This window comes from Phaenicophaeus curvirostris, chromosome 1 (assembly GCF_032191515.1).
Source record: "Phaenicophaeus curvirostris isolate KB17595 chromosome 1, BPBGC_Pcur_1.0, whole genome shotgun sequence".
Lineage (NCBI taxonomy): Eukaryota > Metazoa > Chordata > Aves > Cuculiformes > Cuculidae > Phaenicophaeus > Phaenicophaeus curvirostris.
In genome coordinates, this window is record NC_091392.1 from 68,010,147 (window position 1) to 68,031,220 (window position 21,074).

Below are 21,074 nucleotides of genomic sequence, written 5' to 3' on the forward strand. Positions count from 1 at the left end.
TTCTACAAGGTATACAGTAAGTATACCACAATTTATGATATATAGATGCAACATGGTATACTCAAAATCTTATTAATTAATTTAAGAATTTCACCAATATTAAAAGCCTAATGCTTTTCAGATATTTTTTAAATGTTGTTCAGAGATGCAGACTGGTAGACTGTTATCTCCACAATGCACCCTGATGTGTGCTCTGACCTTCTTGAACAACATGCAAGGAAAAAGCAGGGCTCTTTTTATGGCAGAGAGGATTCACTACAAATCAAGGCATCAACTGCACATAAGCACAATCATAATTCAGAAAAAAAGGAATAGCTAAACACTACATATAGCTCTCAACGGATGCTACTAATGCAGTTTCAAAAACATTGTACTGCAATCACAAGCTTGATCAAAATGACTTGCTGGAGTGAAAATAAAATTAAATGGGAAGAATCACTCAAATTCTAAATTTACAGATGAAACCACATTGAAATAATTTTCACATTTTTTTTGAACAGTGACCAGAAGCCAATTATACATTTGAATCACATTTAAATATCTCTTTTCAATACTTCTTTTTTTAACTCCAGATCTTTTGAGGACATTCCATCGCTTGTATTCATTGCTACAAACAAAACAAGCATGCATTATGGAATTTGGTAACTACACAGTCCAAAAGAGTAATTTTTGAGGTTCAATATAAAGAGTAATTTTGTTACCTCTGAAAGCTCTCCCAACAATTGCTGTGAGGAAAACGCAGTAAATCACATCAAATAGTATTGTTAGAAAGGTAAAAAGTAACTGTCCCTCACATCACCCCTAAAATTTCACTCACATTAGCAATTTAAAACAAAGGAACATCAGTGCTAATAATCACCTCTTCTTAATCACTAAGCAAATCATGTTGTGAGTTATTCTCATTTTCTTCTTTTGGATAGTTAGCTCAGTGTTGGCTACAAAACACACATACATGACACCATATAAGCAATCAGCACCTACCCAGAAAGAAACTTAGAAAGAGGTTTAATAAGAAACAAAGCCCAAACAAAAAAATTAAAAAGGACTGATTGTAGAGAACACTTGCAACTGTAGAACAATAAGAACAAAACCTTTACATTATTTGCAACAGTGATGATACACTTATTAAAATCTGGATAGATAAGAAAACCTTAAGGGACTAGATTTTTTTTTTCCTTTATTTATGCTAGAAAATCTTTGTTTTTATAGGAAAAAAACCCAGATATCCCAAAGCTGTTTTTCAACACACTACAGACTGCATCTTGCCAAAAATCAAGACTTAGTATGATTTGATCTATTTTTAATAGACAAAATAGTAAATTTGAGTATAAGTGCTAATGGTATCAACTCTAATTCTTGATCTTTAAAAAAAGAAACTGGGAACAAAAAATTTTCAAATACATTTTGGTATCAAAAACAGGGAAAAGTGTATTCAAACTATGGCAAATACAGACTTATCACTCAAGAGGTGTTGGATACAACCATAACTAGCATTAGTGCATTACTGCTGGGAAATGTTCTCATTAAATTAACACGGACATACAGCTTCTTATTTACTTATTTTCTGAACATTTTAGTGCCACATTCCAGCTTGCACAGCAGCAGAAGTTTACTGAGAGGGCTGCAGATCATTCAGCCTCAGTTTTGTGTTGTGGTTTGGATATTTCCCTGAAACTCATATTAAGAGAGAAGAGAAAATCAACTACTTGTCCTCACCCAAAAGGGAAAATGAGGTACAAGACCAGAAGAGCAAATTTCAAGCAAGGTCTCTTGCCAGCATTTACTTTGGTGGACTCAGCTATTATGCAGAGGCAAACAGGTGCCTATTTAAATCCCATTACAAGTCATCTAACTAACTCTGTGCTGAGCGTAAAGAATTTATGGTTTTATTGTATTTACAAATATGCATTGCTAGAGTCTTGCCAGAAAGACAGACAGAGAAAGAAAGAAATTTAGACAGAATTTACTTATTCAAATTGGTATTAGCTAGTATTAGCCCCTATTTCTTAAAAAAATAATTATGGGCCAAATGGGGACTCCTAATTCCTATTATTAACCAAATCCTTTTTAGAAGTATTCAGTACATTTTTGTATAGTAAGTGTCATCCCATAATTTGAGATTGGATCCATGCTGAATTGGACAGAAAACAACTTTTTGGGTTTTTTTTTTTTGGTTGGTTGTTTTTGGGTTTTTTTAAAGTCATCGAAAATCATTGGTCTGATGGCAACTTTAACGTGCATTTGATATGGAATAAGGTAAAAGACATACTGGCTTTTGGTCAAAAATTATGAAATCTCCTTGGCCATTGCAAAATGAATGCCTTGCAATTGCATCTCTAATTATCAAAAACTTAATGATCAGCAGGAAAGGTACCAGTTGGCAAAAGATGAGTATGACACTATGACAGTAACTTGGAGCAAAAATTCTGTGCTTGAAAGAAAAAAACTTCCCACATAGGTATTTTCAGAGAGATGCTAAACAAAGAAACTTGGAACACAGGTTTTGATGACAGATAGTGAAGAAATGCAAAGGGCACTTGCCCCAAGTGAGGTGGAGACTTTCATCTTGATGTCTACATACCATAAACATGCCTCTTATATATACCATCACAATTCCATGGACAGTTGTGGTTTTGGTAAGACTACAGGAGTGCACTTGGCTTAACATTTTCTTTCTGCACCTCAGGATTTCATTTACATCACTGATAATGTAACTGTCTACCTCACAAAGGGCATAATGAGATTAATTAACATGGCCCCCAAGATGCACACCTCTATCTCAATTATGTTTCTCAAATTTATTTTTCAAAAGCATTAAAAAATCTAATAAAATGCACAGTTAAAAGTAAATAGTACAATAAATTATTTTCTAGGTTCACCAGCAATACTTGACAAAAGAAGAAATCGGAGCACTTGGGAAACTGTTTATGTTCGTGTATAATGGGACAGTGAAGTACCACTGCTGGTTCATAATAAAAAGAAAACTATTGGGGACCTGCATCCTGAGAAAAATCAGGATCTGCTCTGGTGTGTAGACTCAGAGGTCACTAGGAGACGAAAGAGAGCAAGAGCCAAATGAACTTTGCAACTCTGGGAATAATTGTGATAATGAGGTATCCATCTCTTAGAGAAAGGGTGCCCATCTGTAGAATAAATGAATAAAAACATTATCTCTTTCAGCGGAATCTTCAGTCCTTCCTGATAATATGGCAACATCCTTTGGGTAGCTGTGCTTTGAAGGTCATTAGTCTGTAAAGAAATATGCTGACTTTGTACACAATACTTATCTGTAACTCAAAGCTGACCAGAGTGCTCACTGCAGCAGACAGACTACTTTGAAAGTATTCTTTCAAAAACCAAAGCTGACTTAAGAGACTAGCAAAAGCTGTGCAGCACCAGGCATTGAGCCTACTTGTATTCAAGGTCTCGCAAAGGCACTGATAGGAGCCACTTCAATTTCCTGCTCTACCCACAAGTTCTCCTGTTTGACCTTGGGCAAGGCAGTCATCCCTTCAATGCTTCATTTCTCTCTGAAATAGCAACCATATCTCACAGCGCTGTTATGAAAATAAACAGGGTTATGCAAACAGATCCCAAATGAACCGTGTATCCATCACAGGGAAATAGAAATTATTACACTCATGACTGCTAAAATTATAATAATCACCATAAAGTTAAGAACAACATTACTGACACATCTTGGTAAAGACTCCCTTTATCCTGTGTAATTCATTATACTCCTAAATCAGTATTTCAAGCTCACACTTGAATACGATAGAGCTACAAACAAAATAAACCATGGAGCATATGGAACAACCTGCCTGAGGACAAAGAAACAAAGTTATCTTAAATGCTTTTCTCTGACCCTAATTTTCATAGGTCCATGGAGAATGCTTTGTGAAAACGATTATTTTATTATTTCCCTTGCCACATCATTACTTCAAACAGAAAACTTCAAAACCTGCAGTGCATGACAAAGAAGAGCATAAGAACTTCTACTCAAAACTGTACTTGGTCTGCTCAAGATATCTTGGCAAATTCCAAATGCACAAAATAACATGCATCCAAATAAAAATTTAAAAAAAAAAAAAAGTCAGATCTTTAAATTAAGATTTGAAAAGCACTCTAGATGCATGCTTCATTTCATAGACAGGCAAAAAACCACAATCAATTTAGAATGAGCTCATACATTACAGGCAAACAATTAAGGACAGGAAAAACTAAGAAACTGTCTGATTCAAGCCCACCAAGCTCAAGACAGGTCTACCGCATTCTTGTGCCAGAAATAGTATATGACCTGTTTATCAAGAGCTTATCCATGGCAAATCTGGGAATGCTGCAAAAGCTGCAGCTCTCAATAGCTGTGCACACAGAATCCAGCATAGTGACTGGATTCAGCTGGAACTTTAAGATGAGTCTGCAGCAGAGACAGTAAACAGTAACATTATAGCATTTCTTATTTTCAGTCATCAGCCAGAGTGTGTGGACACATGCAATGAATATTAGATTTAATTTAATTTAATTTAACTTCAAGTTTCAACAGAAGTTTGGTTTGCATTTAGACTGAAAAGGTTTGATTCAGAGGCAGGCCTGGAGTTTCTGTTTAATCCAAACTTGTTTGCCTAAACTTTTTAAAACATGAGAGATAAAAAGGAGGAAACAGATCTTAGAAAATACAATTTCTTATTTTATGAGCTTCTGGCCTACTTAAATGCTGTCTAAAAAGTATACATTACAACTTTATCCAGTAAATCCTTACTCAGGTGGAGTGTTGCACTGATGTTTGGGGAGGGTGGGAAGGAGGTGTTAATATTTTACCCTCTAACTCTATTCAACATATAAAAGAAACAACAGCAACAAAAAAGGTCTTAATTCTGCACCGCAACATGAAAGAAAGAAAATCAAAATTATATCAGGAGAATAGAGTGCTATTGATGTACAGACATATTAGTTGAAAATATCTACTTTGTGAATTCAAAAGCGAAGACATCTATTTTTTATGACTCCAAATTACAGTAATTAAATTCATTCAAGACAAAGATAGAGACACACAAAGACAGAAAATAAAAAGAAAAGGTAGTGTTCACCCTCCTAAGAGAAATAAAGATGACCCTACCTTAAATAATTCAAACTCCTTCTTTGGCATCAACAGCTACCAATCCACAAAGGATATTTGCAATTAAAATAAATGCATACACATCCATTAGGATCATAATTACCACTTCTAAGCAAATATGCAGAAAAAAAAAAAACAAAACCTTAAAGGAAAATATTTTGCTGTATCTCATTCAACTTTATCCATGTTAGACTCTGAAATACAGAATTCAGCCTTAGTCTGTATAAGACATACAAATGTTTTGCCGTATCAGTGGAGCATGCAGACATTTTAGCTTTCCTGTGAATCTCTTCCTCCTCCACACACATACATATGCACTTCAAAAGAAGGACAGTACCTGGATGGTGCGGGTATACGCAGGCTCTGACCATCCTAGACCACCTTCTTGATTCCTCAGAGGGTCCAAAATGTTGTTTGGCACAAAGCCTGTGCTGCCACTTTTATTTTGAACCTTCCACCACTGCTTTCTGTCATCCAGGATCTGAAATAATTCCAAAAATTAACTACATATTTTTTTCTAACTTTCCTCCGCCAGTACTTTGACTGTGCATCATTTCAAAATAAAACCACAACTTTGCCAGGCTCTGCAACTGCAAACAGGTCTTACGTAGATATCCCTGAGAAACCCCTGTGCATTTCCCTGATTATCACCATCACTGATTCTAAGTGGTAATACTGCACTTTTCAAAACATTACTAATAACCCAAGGAAAAGTGCATCATTCTAGGAGAGCACTGATTTGGAAAAAGAGCGCACTTCTGAGTAAACAGGGAACTAGAGCAGGATGGCCAGGAGAAGTCTGACTACCTGCCGTGCAATCTCAGACACATTTTCTCTCATTGTTGCTCCCTCCCTTCCAAATGCATCTAGCTGTCAGAGTACCAACTCTTCCAGGAAAGGACAGTCTTTCACTATGCCTCATGCATACACAGATATTGTATCACAGAGCCAGTTATTTAAATACTACAAATGAGGCCTCTAAAAGCAACATCAGAGAAGACAAATAGATTTCGTGTTGGATTTATACAGCATCAATTCATAAGCCAGTATAGAATCTCCATTTATCTTGTCTATGATGCAAAACAAATTATTGAACTTTCCATATCAAGGGAGATAAATCAAACCCATTGAAGTAATCATTAAGGACAGCCACACCGCCCACAGAAAAACTACTCTCAGTTTTGAGCACTACCAAAATTTCATGTTTTCTCTTTGCAAAAATATTACCTCTACAATCTCTTCTTTCATGACAGAAAGCTCACTGTTGTTTCTTGCCATAAATTCATACTTGCATTTGGCATATTTCTTGGTCTGTGCTTTACTGTGTGCTTCATAGTTTCTGCAAAGCAAAGATCAGACTAGTGTTCAGTGAGATATTCAAGCAAATAAAGAGAGACAGAATGCCCTCTTCCAACAACCTGCAAAACATTTAAACAAAAAACCACCATCATAAATGATGTAGAATGCAGAAGTACCTATTCAAAACACATTGATTTAAGTGTCAAAAAAAAAAAAAAAAAGAAAGTGGTTGAGTTACATAGATTTTAAGAACTGGTAATCTTTATCAGCTCTCTGCTTGCGAGATGTATGATAAAGATTAGGACAAGTCATTGTTTTAAAATAAACATGTATGCTATATTTAGTCTGTTTTCCCACAGCAGGTTAAACAATCATTTGCCATATAAACGAATGACTACTTTTAGTATGCAATTTATGTCTTGTGCTTTGTATGAGACTTTATTTCTAGTGCTCATCATAAATTGCTTCAAATACATAATAGATGCATATATTTTTGCCATCAACACCCATGGAATTAAACTCTAAAGAATGCTCACCTACTGTAGATCCATTTTCTTAACTGACCACAAGACAGCATCAAATCTAACAACCTCAAGTTACTGTATCAACTGAAAATTAAAAATAACTTATTGCCAGTTAAAACAGGGGTCATTGTAGAACAAGGCATACCACAGTTTAACTCTATGTCTTTGTTTTCGTGAGGAAAGAAAGATCTGTTCAGAATGCCTGTGGTTAAGAAGCTACTAGTTTCTTTGATATAGTATGTCTTCAAGTTAAGATGTTCCCCCAGACCCCTTAAAAGAAGTCCAAAAGAAACAGTAGCATTATTCACTTATTGCAAACTACACCTAACAACCTAAACTTATTCTAGATGGTAAAGGTTAAAAAAAAAAAAAATCCAAACAGATAACGAAACATGAAGCAACTGATGACTTGAAATACTGCATACAACATCACAGCACAGGGATATGAATGCCTATGATTGCTGATCATGGTGCTGTGTAACCATAGGTCCCAGGTGTGCCTGAGCAATCTACTAGTTACCTAGCTATTGCATGGCTGTGGAGAACTGTCTCATTTGACATGAAGAGCAGAACAAAGTAAGAGTCATATTTAGATTGAAAGATTATTTTGAAAGAAAGACGAAACACTAGAAGTGTTTAAGGAGAGAGTGAAAAACACGAAATGAACCTCAGGCTGCAAAACATTTGATATGAGGCTGAATGATGTGTGAGTAATCCCTTTATTCCCCACCACCCACTCAAAATTAATATAATTTTGAACTTCTTTTTTACTGGCCCAGGATATGACTAATATACTTCTGAAGGTACTTTTATTTTTAGGCTGCCTTTCCAAACTCATTTCACTAACTGTGTCTTCCTATCTTGTCCACACCTAGCTGTGGTGTTCCAGAAACATAACTCGGGAAGCATTTTTAACAATGCTTACATTTCAGATTTTTTCCACTCTGTTGCAGTCAGTAGCAAGATCCCCAGAACATTGGCTGGACAATGTCTGCGTGCTTCTGAAGAGACCATAATTTTTCAAGACCAGCTTAATGAGCCAAACAGTTTACTCGGGGCACAACTATTCTCAACACTTCCCTCTATCCATCCTTCACTGTGTTTTCCTACTGCCTATCTGATATACTGTAATTGCAGCCCTCTGCTCTCCTGTGCATGCTGCCTAAGAGCCTAGTGGATTGACCAGGCTTCCAGGCTGCCACCACAAATGACAGCACAAAACCAAACTACACAGTATGCAAAGGTGAAACACCACACAACTTGGTGAAAAACCATTCACTACTCTTACAGCATCAAAGAGAGTCCCCAGTATACCTAAGATCACACTGAAAGTCGAAGAAGCTGACACTTAGTTTACATCACCTAAGAAAAGTACAACTTACAGGAGGTCCTGGCATGCTGGAATGAAGTTTACTGAAGTTCCCTGTGATTATAATTTCCCTGGACAAGATGTAACCTACCTGTCCCTCAGAAGGTAGTGGATGGCTCACAGTCATTGCTTTCAGCCTGCTAATTAGGAATGCCAACTCTGAACAAGGATCAGCAAATGATGGCTGAAAGGGTCAGCCTGAATTTCTCAGGCCCTCTTCTAAAACCACTCCTCCACCTGCTTCTTCACAGATGCTATGGAATTTACTTGGGCTAATACACACTAAAAGCTTTCCCTCAATAATGAGCTCCTACCAGGCATGTAGTATATGTCTCAAGAGCCAATTAAGAAATGGAAGCTTGTGTCATGTTGCACAGACTGGGAGATACAGGCACACTGTGGATGCTTGCATCAGCACCAGCCATCTAGACTCCCTCCTGCAATCAGTGGATAGAAATGGGCACCACTACTTCACATCTCATTCCATATCTTTCAAAAGACTAACTTCACCTTATGCGACCTGCTTCTTAGAAACACCCATTTCTATTTACCCGCCACAAAGAAGGCTTGGGTGACTTTTTCAGTCGCAGCCAGATACGCTGATATCATCAATAGTTCAATGAAATAAGCCCCATTCTCTAAATCTGAAATGGAGGCAACAACATTTGCATGGAATACTCTTCCTCTGAAAGGAAAAAACAGGCCTTATCACATTACACATGTGATATTGCACATTAGGAGCAACAAAGCTGGTGAAAGGGCTGGAGAACAGGCCTTATGAGGAGCGGCTGAGAGAGCTGGGGTTGTTTAGCCTGGAGAAGAGGAGGCTGAGGGGTGACCTCATTGCTCTCTACAACTACCTGAAAGGAGGTTGTAGAGAGGAGGGTGCTGGCCTCTTCTCCCAAGTGACAGGGGACAGGACAAGAGGGAATGGCCTCAAGCTCCGCCAGGGGAGGTTTAGGCTAGACGTTAGGAAAAAGTTCTTTACAGAAAGGGTCATTGGGCACTGGAACAGGCTGCCCAGGGAGGTGGTTGAGTCACCTTCCCTGGAGGTGTTTAAGGCACGGGTGGACGAGGTGCTGAGGGATATGGTTTAGTGTTTGGTAGGAACGGTTGGACTCGGTGATCCGGTGGGTCTCTTCCAACCTGGTTATTCTGTGATTCTGTGATTCTGTGATTACAGATAAGAGAGAAAGGAATTAAGAATACAGATCATTTAAATTTCAAGCTGACTGGTCCCGAGAAAAGAACCTAGTAAGTAACCGATTTTGAGAAAAAGATTAGAGATAACTACTACAGCTGTTGTTTGCATAAATCCAAAGTTCAGGAAAAGAATTGAGTCTTCACTCTGCACGCCATCTGGCAATATGTTTGCACGCAGGTTAACAGGGTCTTTTAGCACATAGGTCAAAACTAGGGGTAACACAAAGGTTTTCATTAGAAGACCTATACTGATGTTGTCTTAACCAGCAATCTGATCCCGAAACCTTAAACATCTTCCATGGCACACAAGCTAAAACACTTTTCATATGTTATACACAAATTATGGTTTGGCATGGGGGAGCAATTCCAACACTGCTTTACTGATTTACGTCCACTGTTTGTAGTGGTATAAATTCTACTCACAGTGAAGGCTGAGACTCCAAGGATTAGTGTATTTGATGTTGTCAACTTATTCAGATTTAGTCTAAAATGAAAGGGATTAAGAGGATGTGCAAAAAGACTCTGGTTGCTATGCAAACATTTCCGAACATTTTTGTAACAACTGAATGTTACAAAATGAATGCAAGAAACAAGGAGTTACTATTCCAAAAGTGGATATTTATGCACCTGCCCAGGAAACAAAAGCAGGAGACTACAGAGCAGCTAAACAAATCAATCATTCTAAACAAGGACAGATGAATCTCAGAGCAGATTTGTCATTCGTTGTAGTTCTGAAAAAAGCAAAGAGTATATTTAAAAACGTGAAACAAAGCAGAAATAAAATTTGAACCCAAACAGAAGGATTCTGTGCTCTCAGTTGGGTTGGAATATCATTATATCATTTTTCACAAAAGCATCAATTTAACAGCATACACAAACAGGGTAGTTTCATAAAAACTATATTATAAGAGTCTTAATGACGTGCCTTAAAGAAGCAAAAGCAGAACACTCCCCGCTAACCAGAATCGCTTCCCCATAGAAATAATGATCTGCTCCAGACACAACCAGAGGTAATTACAGATACTACTACCCCAATAGTAATAAGTTGGGACAGTTATCCACAGCACCACATACGCCATTTATTCAGTGTTACCTATCTACATGTCGGCTAACAGTTTGCTTAAAGGCAGCAACAGCCGCCCCCTGGTCCAGCAGAGGCCCTCTTTTGTAAACTGTGTTACTGAATGCATACCCGTCGGATGGAGGATAGTCAGGAACACTGGGAGGCTGGAAAACAAAAAAGAAACAAAGCCACAAAGTGGATTAGTGTCATCAGCAGCACCGCCTAGCTCACTTAATCCAGCACCCCTAGGGTCCCTGTCAGCATTCATGCCTCCTCAGGTGCTCACTGTTCTGCTATGAAAAGTTAATAATTCTGCTTTTCAAATACATAAACAAAGAGATCAAAAGGATAAGAATAAAGGAATTTCTGTCCTAAGTCATCCCACTGCATTAATATTGCAGTGGATAGTCTTTAGAAAAACAGTTCTCTGAGGCAAGGTCCATGTCATCCATCCCTCAGATATCACTACAGCAACACAACTTATAAACAATGGCAGAATGGCTTTAAAATCAACTGCACTAAGAAACTGCTTTAAGCTTTTGTACCAGACGTACACTTAAAGCCACAAACCTCTAGCTAGGTAACAGTAAGTCTGTACAAGAAATAAAACCTCCCACATAAATTTATCACTCTTGCAGGATCATAGTATTAAGTGGCTGATTTATGTCACCCTCTCACTGAACATGACTATAGTCAAAGAAGAAATGCAAAAAGGAATGTGAAAATTGGTATAATCAAGGATTTTAATTGAGGAAAATGATCACAATTTAATCATAAGCACATATATAAGAATATTCAAGGCTTTAGGACATACTTTTTAAACAGCAATTCTTTAAAATAAAAAACAAACACCCCAAGTACAGCAACGATACCCTGCTTCTAAGTAAGAGTTATTTTAATCATTATTCCCCAGACCAAAAACAAGTGACACAGTCCATTTCTAGAGTTTACAATATTGAAATTACTCATTCCAGATCTTTTCCTTACATCACCATCCAGTTTCACAAGGTAAAACAGCTGAGAGTCATTAGAAATCTCTAGGCCTGGTTTGGTTGTTTTTTTTTTAATTTGTTTGGGTTTATTTTCCCTTGTTTGTTTTTGGTTTGTGTGTGTGACTACATAAAAGCCACTCACTTGATTTCTACCTTCAAGTATCTGAAACTGGCACCCAGAGACACTTGCTTACAGGGCTGAGAGTTTATGAGAAGAAATTGAAACCATACAAATACCCCGACAAACATAGTAGATTCTTTAAAACTATACTATTAAGACCTCTCTGAAAAAACAATCTTAAATGTCACCTAGCTTATACCTTACATGGACAGACACCCAGGAAGCAGGAACTCATTCTACTTCACACACTAATTATCTGCATCCCTTTAGTCTCACTGGACTCTCTATTACCAGTTCCCTGTTGTTTCACTGCCATTTGAAGTCCTCATTGTTGAACTGACTCCACTATGAAACCCCTCCAGTGGAAGCTGCATGTGTGGCTACATCTTAAGATTCAGAAGTGGAAAGGAAAACAAAGTTCTCATGAGTGGGGACCCCCATTACATTTTGCCAGATACCAGAGCAGCCTCTGCTCAGCTGGGAGAGCAGCTACATGTACCCCTTCTCCCTTTCCATTGTGGCACAGCACTTGACATGCAACCTCAGTCCTCAGGAAAGCATTGTCACACTGAGACACAAGGCCAATTAGCAGCAAGAGAGAAACACTTAAATTTTCATCTTATTTTTCCTGCACTCTTTGTTAAGCAAACTGTTATGGCAGACTTATGAAAGAACAATTAATAATTATTCTGGCATCACCCACTCCAGGGGCAGTACTTCTGCTGCAAACAAATGTCATTTTGCACTTGCACAGCTTTTTCCAGCTAAGCACCTGCAGCGTTCCACAGCTACTAAACCGCTCAGCGCTTTTCTCCTTAGGGATGTGCTGAGGAGGCACTGGTGAGGGAAGCCAAGGTATCAAGGTTAAATGACTTTCCCAAGACCATGCAGGAGTCAGCAACAGTCATGAAAACAAAGCCTGACATCCCAGGTGCCAACCACAAAAATACATTCAGTGAACTAGCATATTTATTTTTGTTTGGTTTTGGTTTTTTTTTTCCCCTCTTTTAAGGATTAAGACAAAGAGGCTAAGCTGGCACAAACAACTACCAATCCAACCAATATTACCACTGCAAAAAAATGAAATCAACTCCCTAAAAAGCAAGTGATCAAAATCCCACCATTTATTCTCTACCTCCAAATTTGTTTTATCTTATCATATATATAAATGAAATTCTTTCAATCATCAAAAGAGAAAAAAATGCTCTTTTTTTGTCAACAATTTTTTTTTCAAATTTTGTCTTTTTTTATTATTATGATTTAGAAGGAGCACAATGAAAAAAAAAATCCTACATGGAAATGTAGAGTAGTAGTGAAACGCTAAGAAAATGTTTGACGAGGCTTTTTCTGGGAGATGACTAGGAAAGGGCATCACAGCAATGGAAACAGCTCCATTTCACCTTACTATGCCCATTAACTTCACTAAATGTTATTTTCCTCAAAACAAATCACAGGCAATAATTATGTTTTGGTGCATTCATTCTTGTATATTTTGTCAGGCATAAAGCCAAAAGGTGTTTTACGTAATAAAATATGTACCGTGTTATCCTCCTTTACTTGGCCAAATTTTACCCAGTTTGTTGGTTTCTACAACCGAGTAGGTTTTTTTTAAAGTTTTATTGCGACAAATTTTCCATAGGTGGTTTTGGTAAATGTTTTCTGGGGAAGCTTTGTTGTCTTAAATAAGAGAATTGCTCTGCAAGAGAACATCATCTCACAACAGCCATTAATTCTTCCCTTGAATTTTCTTCCATATGTGCAGTTTTTCACTAAAGGATTAAAAAATATATTACATATACTATGAAATTAAGATCAAATCCAGTATCACGTTAATCAGAGAATGACTTGGTTGGAAATACTTTTGAGACCATCAAGTCCAACCGTACCTGTCCACTACTAAACCATATCCCTGAGCACCTCATCTATGCGTCTTTTAAATACCTCCAGGGATGGTGACTCAACCACTTCCCTGGGTAACCCATTCCAGCGCTTGCTAACCCTTTCAGTAAAGAAATTTATCCTAATATATATTCTGAAACTCCCTTGGTGTAACCTGAGAACATTTCCCCTTGTCCTATCGCCCGTTACTTGGGAGAAGAGACAAATACCCACCACGCTACAACTTCCTTTCTGGTAGCTGTACACCATGATAAGGTCTATCCTCAGCTTCCCTTTCTTTAGGAAAAGCCACTCTTCATGTAAGATGTACTTTAAATATAATACTGGTGTAGATTGCCCAAGGAAGATAGAAAAGATTGTGAAGCCTAAGAAAAATCTAGAAAAATCTTAGGTGCACAGCTGTTGACAGGGGATCTTGGACTACCTACCATTTGACTGAAACTAAAGCTAGCACAGAAAAATAAATTAAATTTTTAAATTAAATTCTATGTACTCCCAAGAACAAAAAACTTCCACAACTAAAACTTTTAGATGTTTAAAGAGGTGATAGATTTTTTTTTTCCTTCTGAATTAACAAGCAACCAAACCCACTTTTATTCTTAAAATTTTCACATAAACCAAAGTACATTTTCTAGCCCACTCTACCAAAAAAAGAGTAGGGGGTGTAGTCTTAACAGTCAGCCCCTTTGTTTCTCAACAGAGTTAGTCAGAAAAAGCACTCTGGTTTCCCTGAAGGCTTTTGATGGTGGTGCACGTTTCCATTCTCTAAACAGATAATATATATTTTTGCTAAATTCATCAAATTTCTTTGAAGAAAAGGATGGGAAAATGTCCCTGTGCAATAATTCTTCTATCTGGTAGCTGTTTTTCAGAAGGTTACCTGACACGTTAATACTTTGATAGCATCTCTGAATACTTTCTTGCAATACAGTCAAAGTATCAAGAAATTAATGAAAGGATTATTAAAATCCACACTTGTGAAGAAGCAGCTTAAATCTAAAACTCCCTAAAAAGTGGTATTTTTTTTTCCTTTTTGTCTGTGTGCCTGTGCATGGATGCACGTTTGAAAACACTTTGGTTCAAATTCTGCCTTAAGTATATATGATGCAAATCAATGGAAGATGAAAGCAGACATCAAGAATCAAACTGACTCGTAGGGGTTTCTATTGTCCTTCCAACTGATGTGGGAAAGTGCACCAATTTCAATAACAGCAGTAGGCAACAGCATTATACTTTTCCTAATCAGGTTTTTGGTGGCTGAACAGGTGTTTGGTTTCATGTAACTCTAATATAAGTATTGGCACTGATGTAGGAGATGTCAGAGCATGATAACTCCAATAATGTCAAAGAATATTTTATTAAGGAAGCAGCTAGTGTTGCCTTTGGCTAATTTATAAACCACTGTCACAGGTAACCTACCTCAGATGACAGTCTTTTCATTTCTTGCTTCCTCTGTTGCTCTGCAACATTTGCCACAGATTCGGCCAACTGATTGAGTTCTTGCTCCTTTGGAGCTCCCATGAAGTTCAGCAAAGGAGGCTCCCAACCATTTCGGAAACGAGGGACATAAGGTGGAATAAAATGGTCTTTGGGCCAGTCCGCTCTGTATGAAAAATAAATTAGAGATCTGTATCAGAGGCCATACCAGTATTAGTTTAATACGCTTCCTAAAAATTGAAATTATTTAGAATTTTTACTAGTATAGAAGAGAGAGTGTGATGACAGTACAGGGAGAATTGCTTTAGAACACAGAAAATCTGCAGAAAACATTTATTGACCACAAATATAGTCCCTGCTGTGCTTTGCAGAAAGAAACTGCTCCTGCAGTAAGGACTTGTCAGTGGAAAAACACAACAAATTTCTGTCTTGTAGCAAAGGATGAGTAACAGAAGAATCAATCACAAACAAATCTAAGATTTGTTTTACTTGATAGATGGGGAAAAACTTTGCAATGCTCTATTTGTGTGAAAACACCAGACAAGACTTCAATGAAATATCCTGCTTTATAAGAATTTCTGGAAGCAGGTAGGAAGTATGGAAGCTTAGGGGGCCTCGCTACACTTAAACAAGAGAGTTAAACGATGGTTTTTACTGACAAAAAAACAAGTCTACATGCTCCAAGACAGAAGAATTATCATCATATTTGCTGTTTTATAGTCCAGTTTGATCTTTTTAAAATACTGTATCGCTTCTCAGAGCTCCGTCACCATTCCCTGTTGTAATACAAAATACCTAAGTTAACGCTTTCACGCTCTGCCTTTGCACTATACATAACATACCTTCCTGCAATATAAATTACTACATCTTCAGTGGAAGCAGAAGCAGGAATGTACATTACAGTCTTTCAAGAGTCTTGTTGCTGACACTGCTCAAAATTAAGCGACAAATGCTGCCAGTCTCACATAAGTTGCAGGAGCAGGCAGTGATTATTAGGGCTAATTAGCAGACTTGAGCTAGGACATTAAACCCCAAGTTTTATCATTCACCTTTTCTACTACATCACACCACAGTGTCCCTTTGGATAGTGTAATCAGTTAGACCATCATTTCTAATCTGAACAGGTCAACCAACTATATCCTAAGTGCTTCATTCTTCACTTCCCAACACGAGCTACTTTTCTTTCCATTAAACACTTCCCGGGATGGACTAAATGAATGATAATGGTAGTTCCCAAGACAACCAGTCCATTATTTCACCCAGTGGTTCATTTTCCCAGCATGGGGCTCCAATACTATGAGGCAATTTCTACTGCCACTTCCACCAGAAGCTGCTGTGAAGATGGCACAGCTTGAAGCAGGTAAAGGCAAGCGAATGGTCTTTTGCTAGGGTAAGCTCTCTGGCAATCAGAAGGAGCTGCAATTCTTATTTCCAGCTCATTTTGTAGTAGTACGCCTAAATGCCATATTTGGACATTTCTAGTCCTGCAGCAGAGAGAGGTCAAGGAAGGGAAAGACCTGTACGTCACTCCCTCTGCTCTGAGAACGTTTGCCACTCCACAGTCTGGGGCTTTCCACACACTCTTCTTTACCAGCAAAACACTCAACTACTTTTTAATCAATCAATCAATCAAAGAAATCCACTTGGTAGAGGTTTATGTTCCAATTTGACATCTAAGAGCAAGGATAAATAAACACAAAATACATGGTGCACTTCCAGCCCAAGTGACTGTGTACTTCAATATCATCAAATATACTTACCTCTCACTGATTATAGAGTTAAAATGCACTTTGCTAATCTAAGCTTTTTCATTTCCACATTCTATTTACCTAAGTAATTTCAAACCACTTACCTTAAAGAACAAATGCGTAAAATAGTTATTTTTTAGCTAAGGCTAAGCACAATAGTGAATCCATTAAATGCAACACACAGAGTATGCACATGTAACATGATTCAGCCAATAAATAATGTTTAAAAACTATAAGCATTTTTTAATAGCACAATGACACTTTTGAAGAAGTGAAGGCATTTTACATTTTAGCTTTTTATAATTATCGGAAATTAAAACCAGAAATCTGTGTCCTGTTCAATAACTTGCTGCTTTTTATTGTAGCTTCTTCAAATTGATTTTAAATGGAGACCAGACAGCTGGGTTAGGAAAATAATGGTGAAAACCAACTGGAAATGTGCAAGGGACACTTCAGAAAAAAATGACTGCTAGACGTTATGTCAAGCGGTTCTTGATACCATGGACAAACCAAGAACTTCTGTCTGCACTTTCTCCCTCCTCCTCAAGAACCCTAAAAACAAACCAATCCCAAACCCCACCAAAAATAAAGATTTCATTTCCAAAAAACTTCAAAGAACAGTTCTGATAAGTCCAAAGACTAACAGATTTATATTGAGTTTACTGGAGGTTGGATAACCTGGTTAAGACTGTGTCAATAAACTGAGTTTAGAAATCATCTCTAACAACTGCAAAGGCTTTTTTCTCACCTTGCTTTGGTCCACGTGTCACCCAATGACATCCATAACTGTCCCTCTTCACTGGTGACAGTATATCGCAGGAAATCTATAGTATCTTTTGATAAGAGGGGGCTGAGTACTGTACCAGCAAGCTCTGGACCTCCTGTTGTCTGTACCACCTAAATCCAAGTATTAAAATAATAGAAAGAATATACACATTGTCAGCAATGAAATTACTGTGGATCCAAGTCACCTACAGTGCTACTAGGAAACTTCTATTACTCATAAACCTCTTCCACCTCCTACAACTGAGAGAATCTAATAATGTGTTTTAATGTCCTATAGACTGACTAAAACATTTATTACAGAAAAACTGGTTTTCTGGTAATGAACCACCTACCATTTAGACCCACTTTGGGCAATGTTATTTTTTTCTCTATTGACCAAAACCCCACATATTTCCATCAAGCAGACATCTAGCTATGCTTTCAACTGTCCTCCTGCATTATGCAATTTGTCTCAAATTTTTATTATTAATTAAAAATTACAGTGCAAACTCTAATGCACAAAGCCAAAGATGATTTAAAGATATTTAGTAGATGGGATTTTACGCAGAAAACTATATAAATTATTTTCTAAAGAGAAGCTCATCCAGAGATACAGAGATTTCTCCTGAGTTATTGCCCCGGGACACAACATTTCAATCTTATTATCCTTGAAAATCTTACAGACCATATAAATACAGGAGTTCTGAAAGAAAATACTGAGAAACTTAGGAAAGCTTACCATATGTAATGGTGTAAAGAGAAAATGAACCAGCTCAGCTGCACTAGGATTCTGAATATGGAACTTCAGTTTGGCCTGAAGGAAAGGGAAAATGATATATTATTAGAAACATTTAAATTTCATAACAAAAAATACTTCACATAAAAATGGCCATCCCTGGTCAGGCCATAGGCCCACCTACACCCAGTGTTTTGTCTGCAACATCCGCTACGTGCAAGTGCTCATTCAACCAACTGCTTTTGAATTCATGTATATCTTTAGCACCTATTGTGCAAAACAAGAAGTTCCACAATTGAATTATATGCTTTGTAAAGAAATATCTCCTTTGGCAATTTGCCACCTCCTAGTTTCATCAGTATTCTGTAGTACTTTTCCAAATGAAAACTGAGCAATCCTTCTCTACTTGCTTTTTTCCAGTGATGCTCATAACCATTTAAAGATTTACTACATTCTTTCTCTGTTTGGGATTTGGGTTTTTTTCAAAGGCAAAGTAATTTGTTTGAGCATTCTTGTCCTCCCTGCACCTTCCTCAATTTTGCTACAGTGGGAACAAATTAAAGTCAGGGATCATAACAGCGTATAGATGTTCTTTATTTGTTAATTTTCTTTTTTTTTTTTTCCCTAATGGTTCTTAACATTTGTTTGGTTGAGCAACTTTGATGATGTTCTCACAGCAATCCAGATTACATCAACATTTTGTTCCGATTTGTTTCATATGCGAGATTTTTTTCCCCACCTGTTCATGATGCTATCATATCTATCAATACTGAATTTGATCCGTCACTTTTTCTGCTGTTATGAGATATTTCTACACATGCAGACTCTACACTCCCCATTTGCCAGAACAGCTGTAAATATGTTAGACAGCAAAGACCTCTACAGAGGCACATGTGGGACTTCACTGATAAACTCACTGCACTTTGAAAATCAGCATTTTAGTCCTATAATTTGTTTTCTATTTCACCAAACACGAATCTACATCCAACCTCACAGCAGCTTAGTTTCTTTACGAGCTTCAAGGTGTGCAACCTTGCTGGATCTGTTTTGGAAATCTAAAGAAACAAAATCAAAGAACTGATAGATTCATAAACATTATTTTGTTTTGGAAGATGCATGTTTGCTTCTTCCTCAATTTAATACACCTGCTACAAACTGAACCCATGTGTTGGTTCCTCGGGGTACCTGGTTGTCATAGTTCCTCAGATTCTTGGAATGACTTTAAAGATTATTATCAGCATTACCATAACCACTTCTCTTCCTCTGGAAGAAAAGCAGTTTGAGAGAGGTTACACACCGTACTGTGTGATTTGCTGACTTTGTTTTCAGAATAGATGGATAAACAGTGCCCATTCAAGCAGGGCTTCTATTCATCTTCCTGTGTTTTGCCATTTGGATTTGAAGTACTTTAACCCATCTCCGCTTCTCTAATTCGAAACAGATAATCTTGTGCCTCCCAGAAAAAATGGTTTTCAAGAACATATTGTCCACTATCAAGCTTTTCCAAATGAATACATCCATTAAAAAAAAAAAAATCATCACATACATTCTCTGATACAGCTTCTTGGAGGATTTCATTTATTACTGATCACCCATTGACCCTGCAGGCTCCAGAAGTAAGAAGTATGCCAGAATATGTTTTAACAAGCTATAGTATTTATTTAATCTTGCCATCTGTTCCTTAAATTGCTTTTGCCTTGTCTCACTCTACTTTTGTATCTAGCCTTCAAGAGTGTGCCTCCAAATGAAGGAAGGAGGAGGATGTGGGTTTACTTCTAATAACTTCCTATACATTGCTCTTCAATCATAACAAGTTACTTGTGGTCTTGATGAAGTTTTTTTGACAGATGGGAGGCATTTTCTAGGAGCTTCCAGCATGGTGTTTTAAAATGTTTTCCATTCTACTATCAAAGACTTTATCCTTCTAGTTACTCCTTTTAGTTTTAAACTAGATTCTTGATTTTATATAGTTCTCTGTGTCTGACCTAAAGCACCAGGAAGCAAAATTTAAGGTTTTTGTGGCTCCTGCAATGATGCTGAAGTGAAGCACTGTTACAGCACAGCTCTTCTAGAGCAACATTAGAAACCGGGTTCTAGGTACTTTTGAATACCAAATCAAGAATGGCTTCTTCTCCTTCACAGAAGATAAAGATTAAAAGATGCACATGTTCTTGGGTGAAAAACTAATTTAAATGTAGAATGCAGTAAGTATGAAGTAAAAAAAAAAAAAAAAGAACATTACAAGCACTATTAATGAGAAGGATCAGCATGTTCTAAGACGTCCATCCCCTCCAAACCAGCAATTCTTTAAGGGTAGAATCACAACATTCAACATGATGTTTAAAAAAATAAGTAAATAACAAGATGCTTAGTATTTCTAAATATCTCCTACAGCCCTGCAATCAGAATTCATTCCCCAAGAGGATGAAAAGAAACTGATTTGACTCAGTGAATACAAGAACAATTTTTCCCACTGGCATAGCTTCCCCAGCAACTGGAAGAGACAGTCAGGATCTGGAAAGCAAACGCTTTGAAGGTGTCCCACTTGCTGCCTCCCTTTAACAGTCCTTACAGAAGAGGAGATGCCAGGAGAAGGCTCTTGAATTAGCATCTCCAAGTGTTGAAAAGCCTATAAAGCAACAGCAATTTGTTGGATGGACAGAGAGGTCCTATGTAATAACAGCAACAAGCACAGAGAGAGTGTTGGGCACAGCTGAATAAAACTAAATTAAGGCTACATCTGGTGATGCTGGCAAGCATGCAACAGAGTTGTAATCCTTACAGAGGTTTCAGGAAATTCTT

General features: G+C 37.4%; 1 protein-coding gene across 3 annotated transcripts in view; it reads right to left on the reverse strand.

Annotated features, from left to right (window-relative positions):
• Positions 1–21,074, reverse strand: part of EPS8 (EGFR pathway substrate 8, signaling adaptor) — a 140,829-nt gene that overhangs the window by 12,191 nt on the left and 107,564 nt on the right. For 2 of the 3 annotated variants that reach the window (XM_069861829.1, XM_069861828.1), the window contains exons 12-17: positions 18,276–18,350; positions 17,520–17,668; positions 15,006–15,189; positions 10,605–10,738; positions 6,344–6,455; positions 5,454–5,597 (exon numbers count right to left, since the gene is read on the reverse strand). In XM_069861829.1, coding sequence (XP_069717930.1) covers positions 5,454–5,597; positions 6,344–6,455; positions 10,605–10,738; positions 15,006–15,189; positions 17,520–17,668; positions 18,276–18,350 — 798 coding nt within the window. The remainder of the gene's footprint in view (positions 1–5,453; positions 5,598–6,343; positions 6,456–10,604; positions 10,739–15,005; positions 15,190–17,519; positions 17,669–18,275; positions 18,351–21,074) is intronic. The other variant, XM_069861830.1, reaches the window with a different exon arrangement.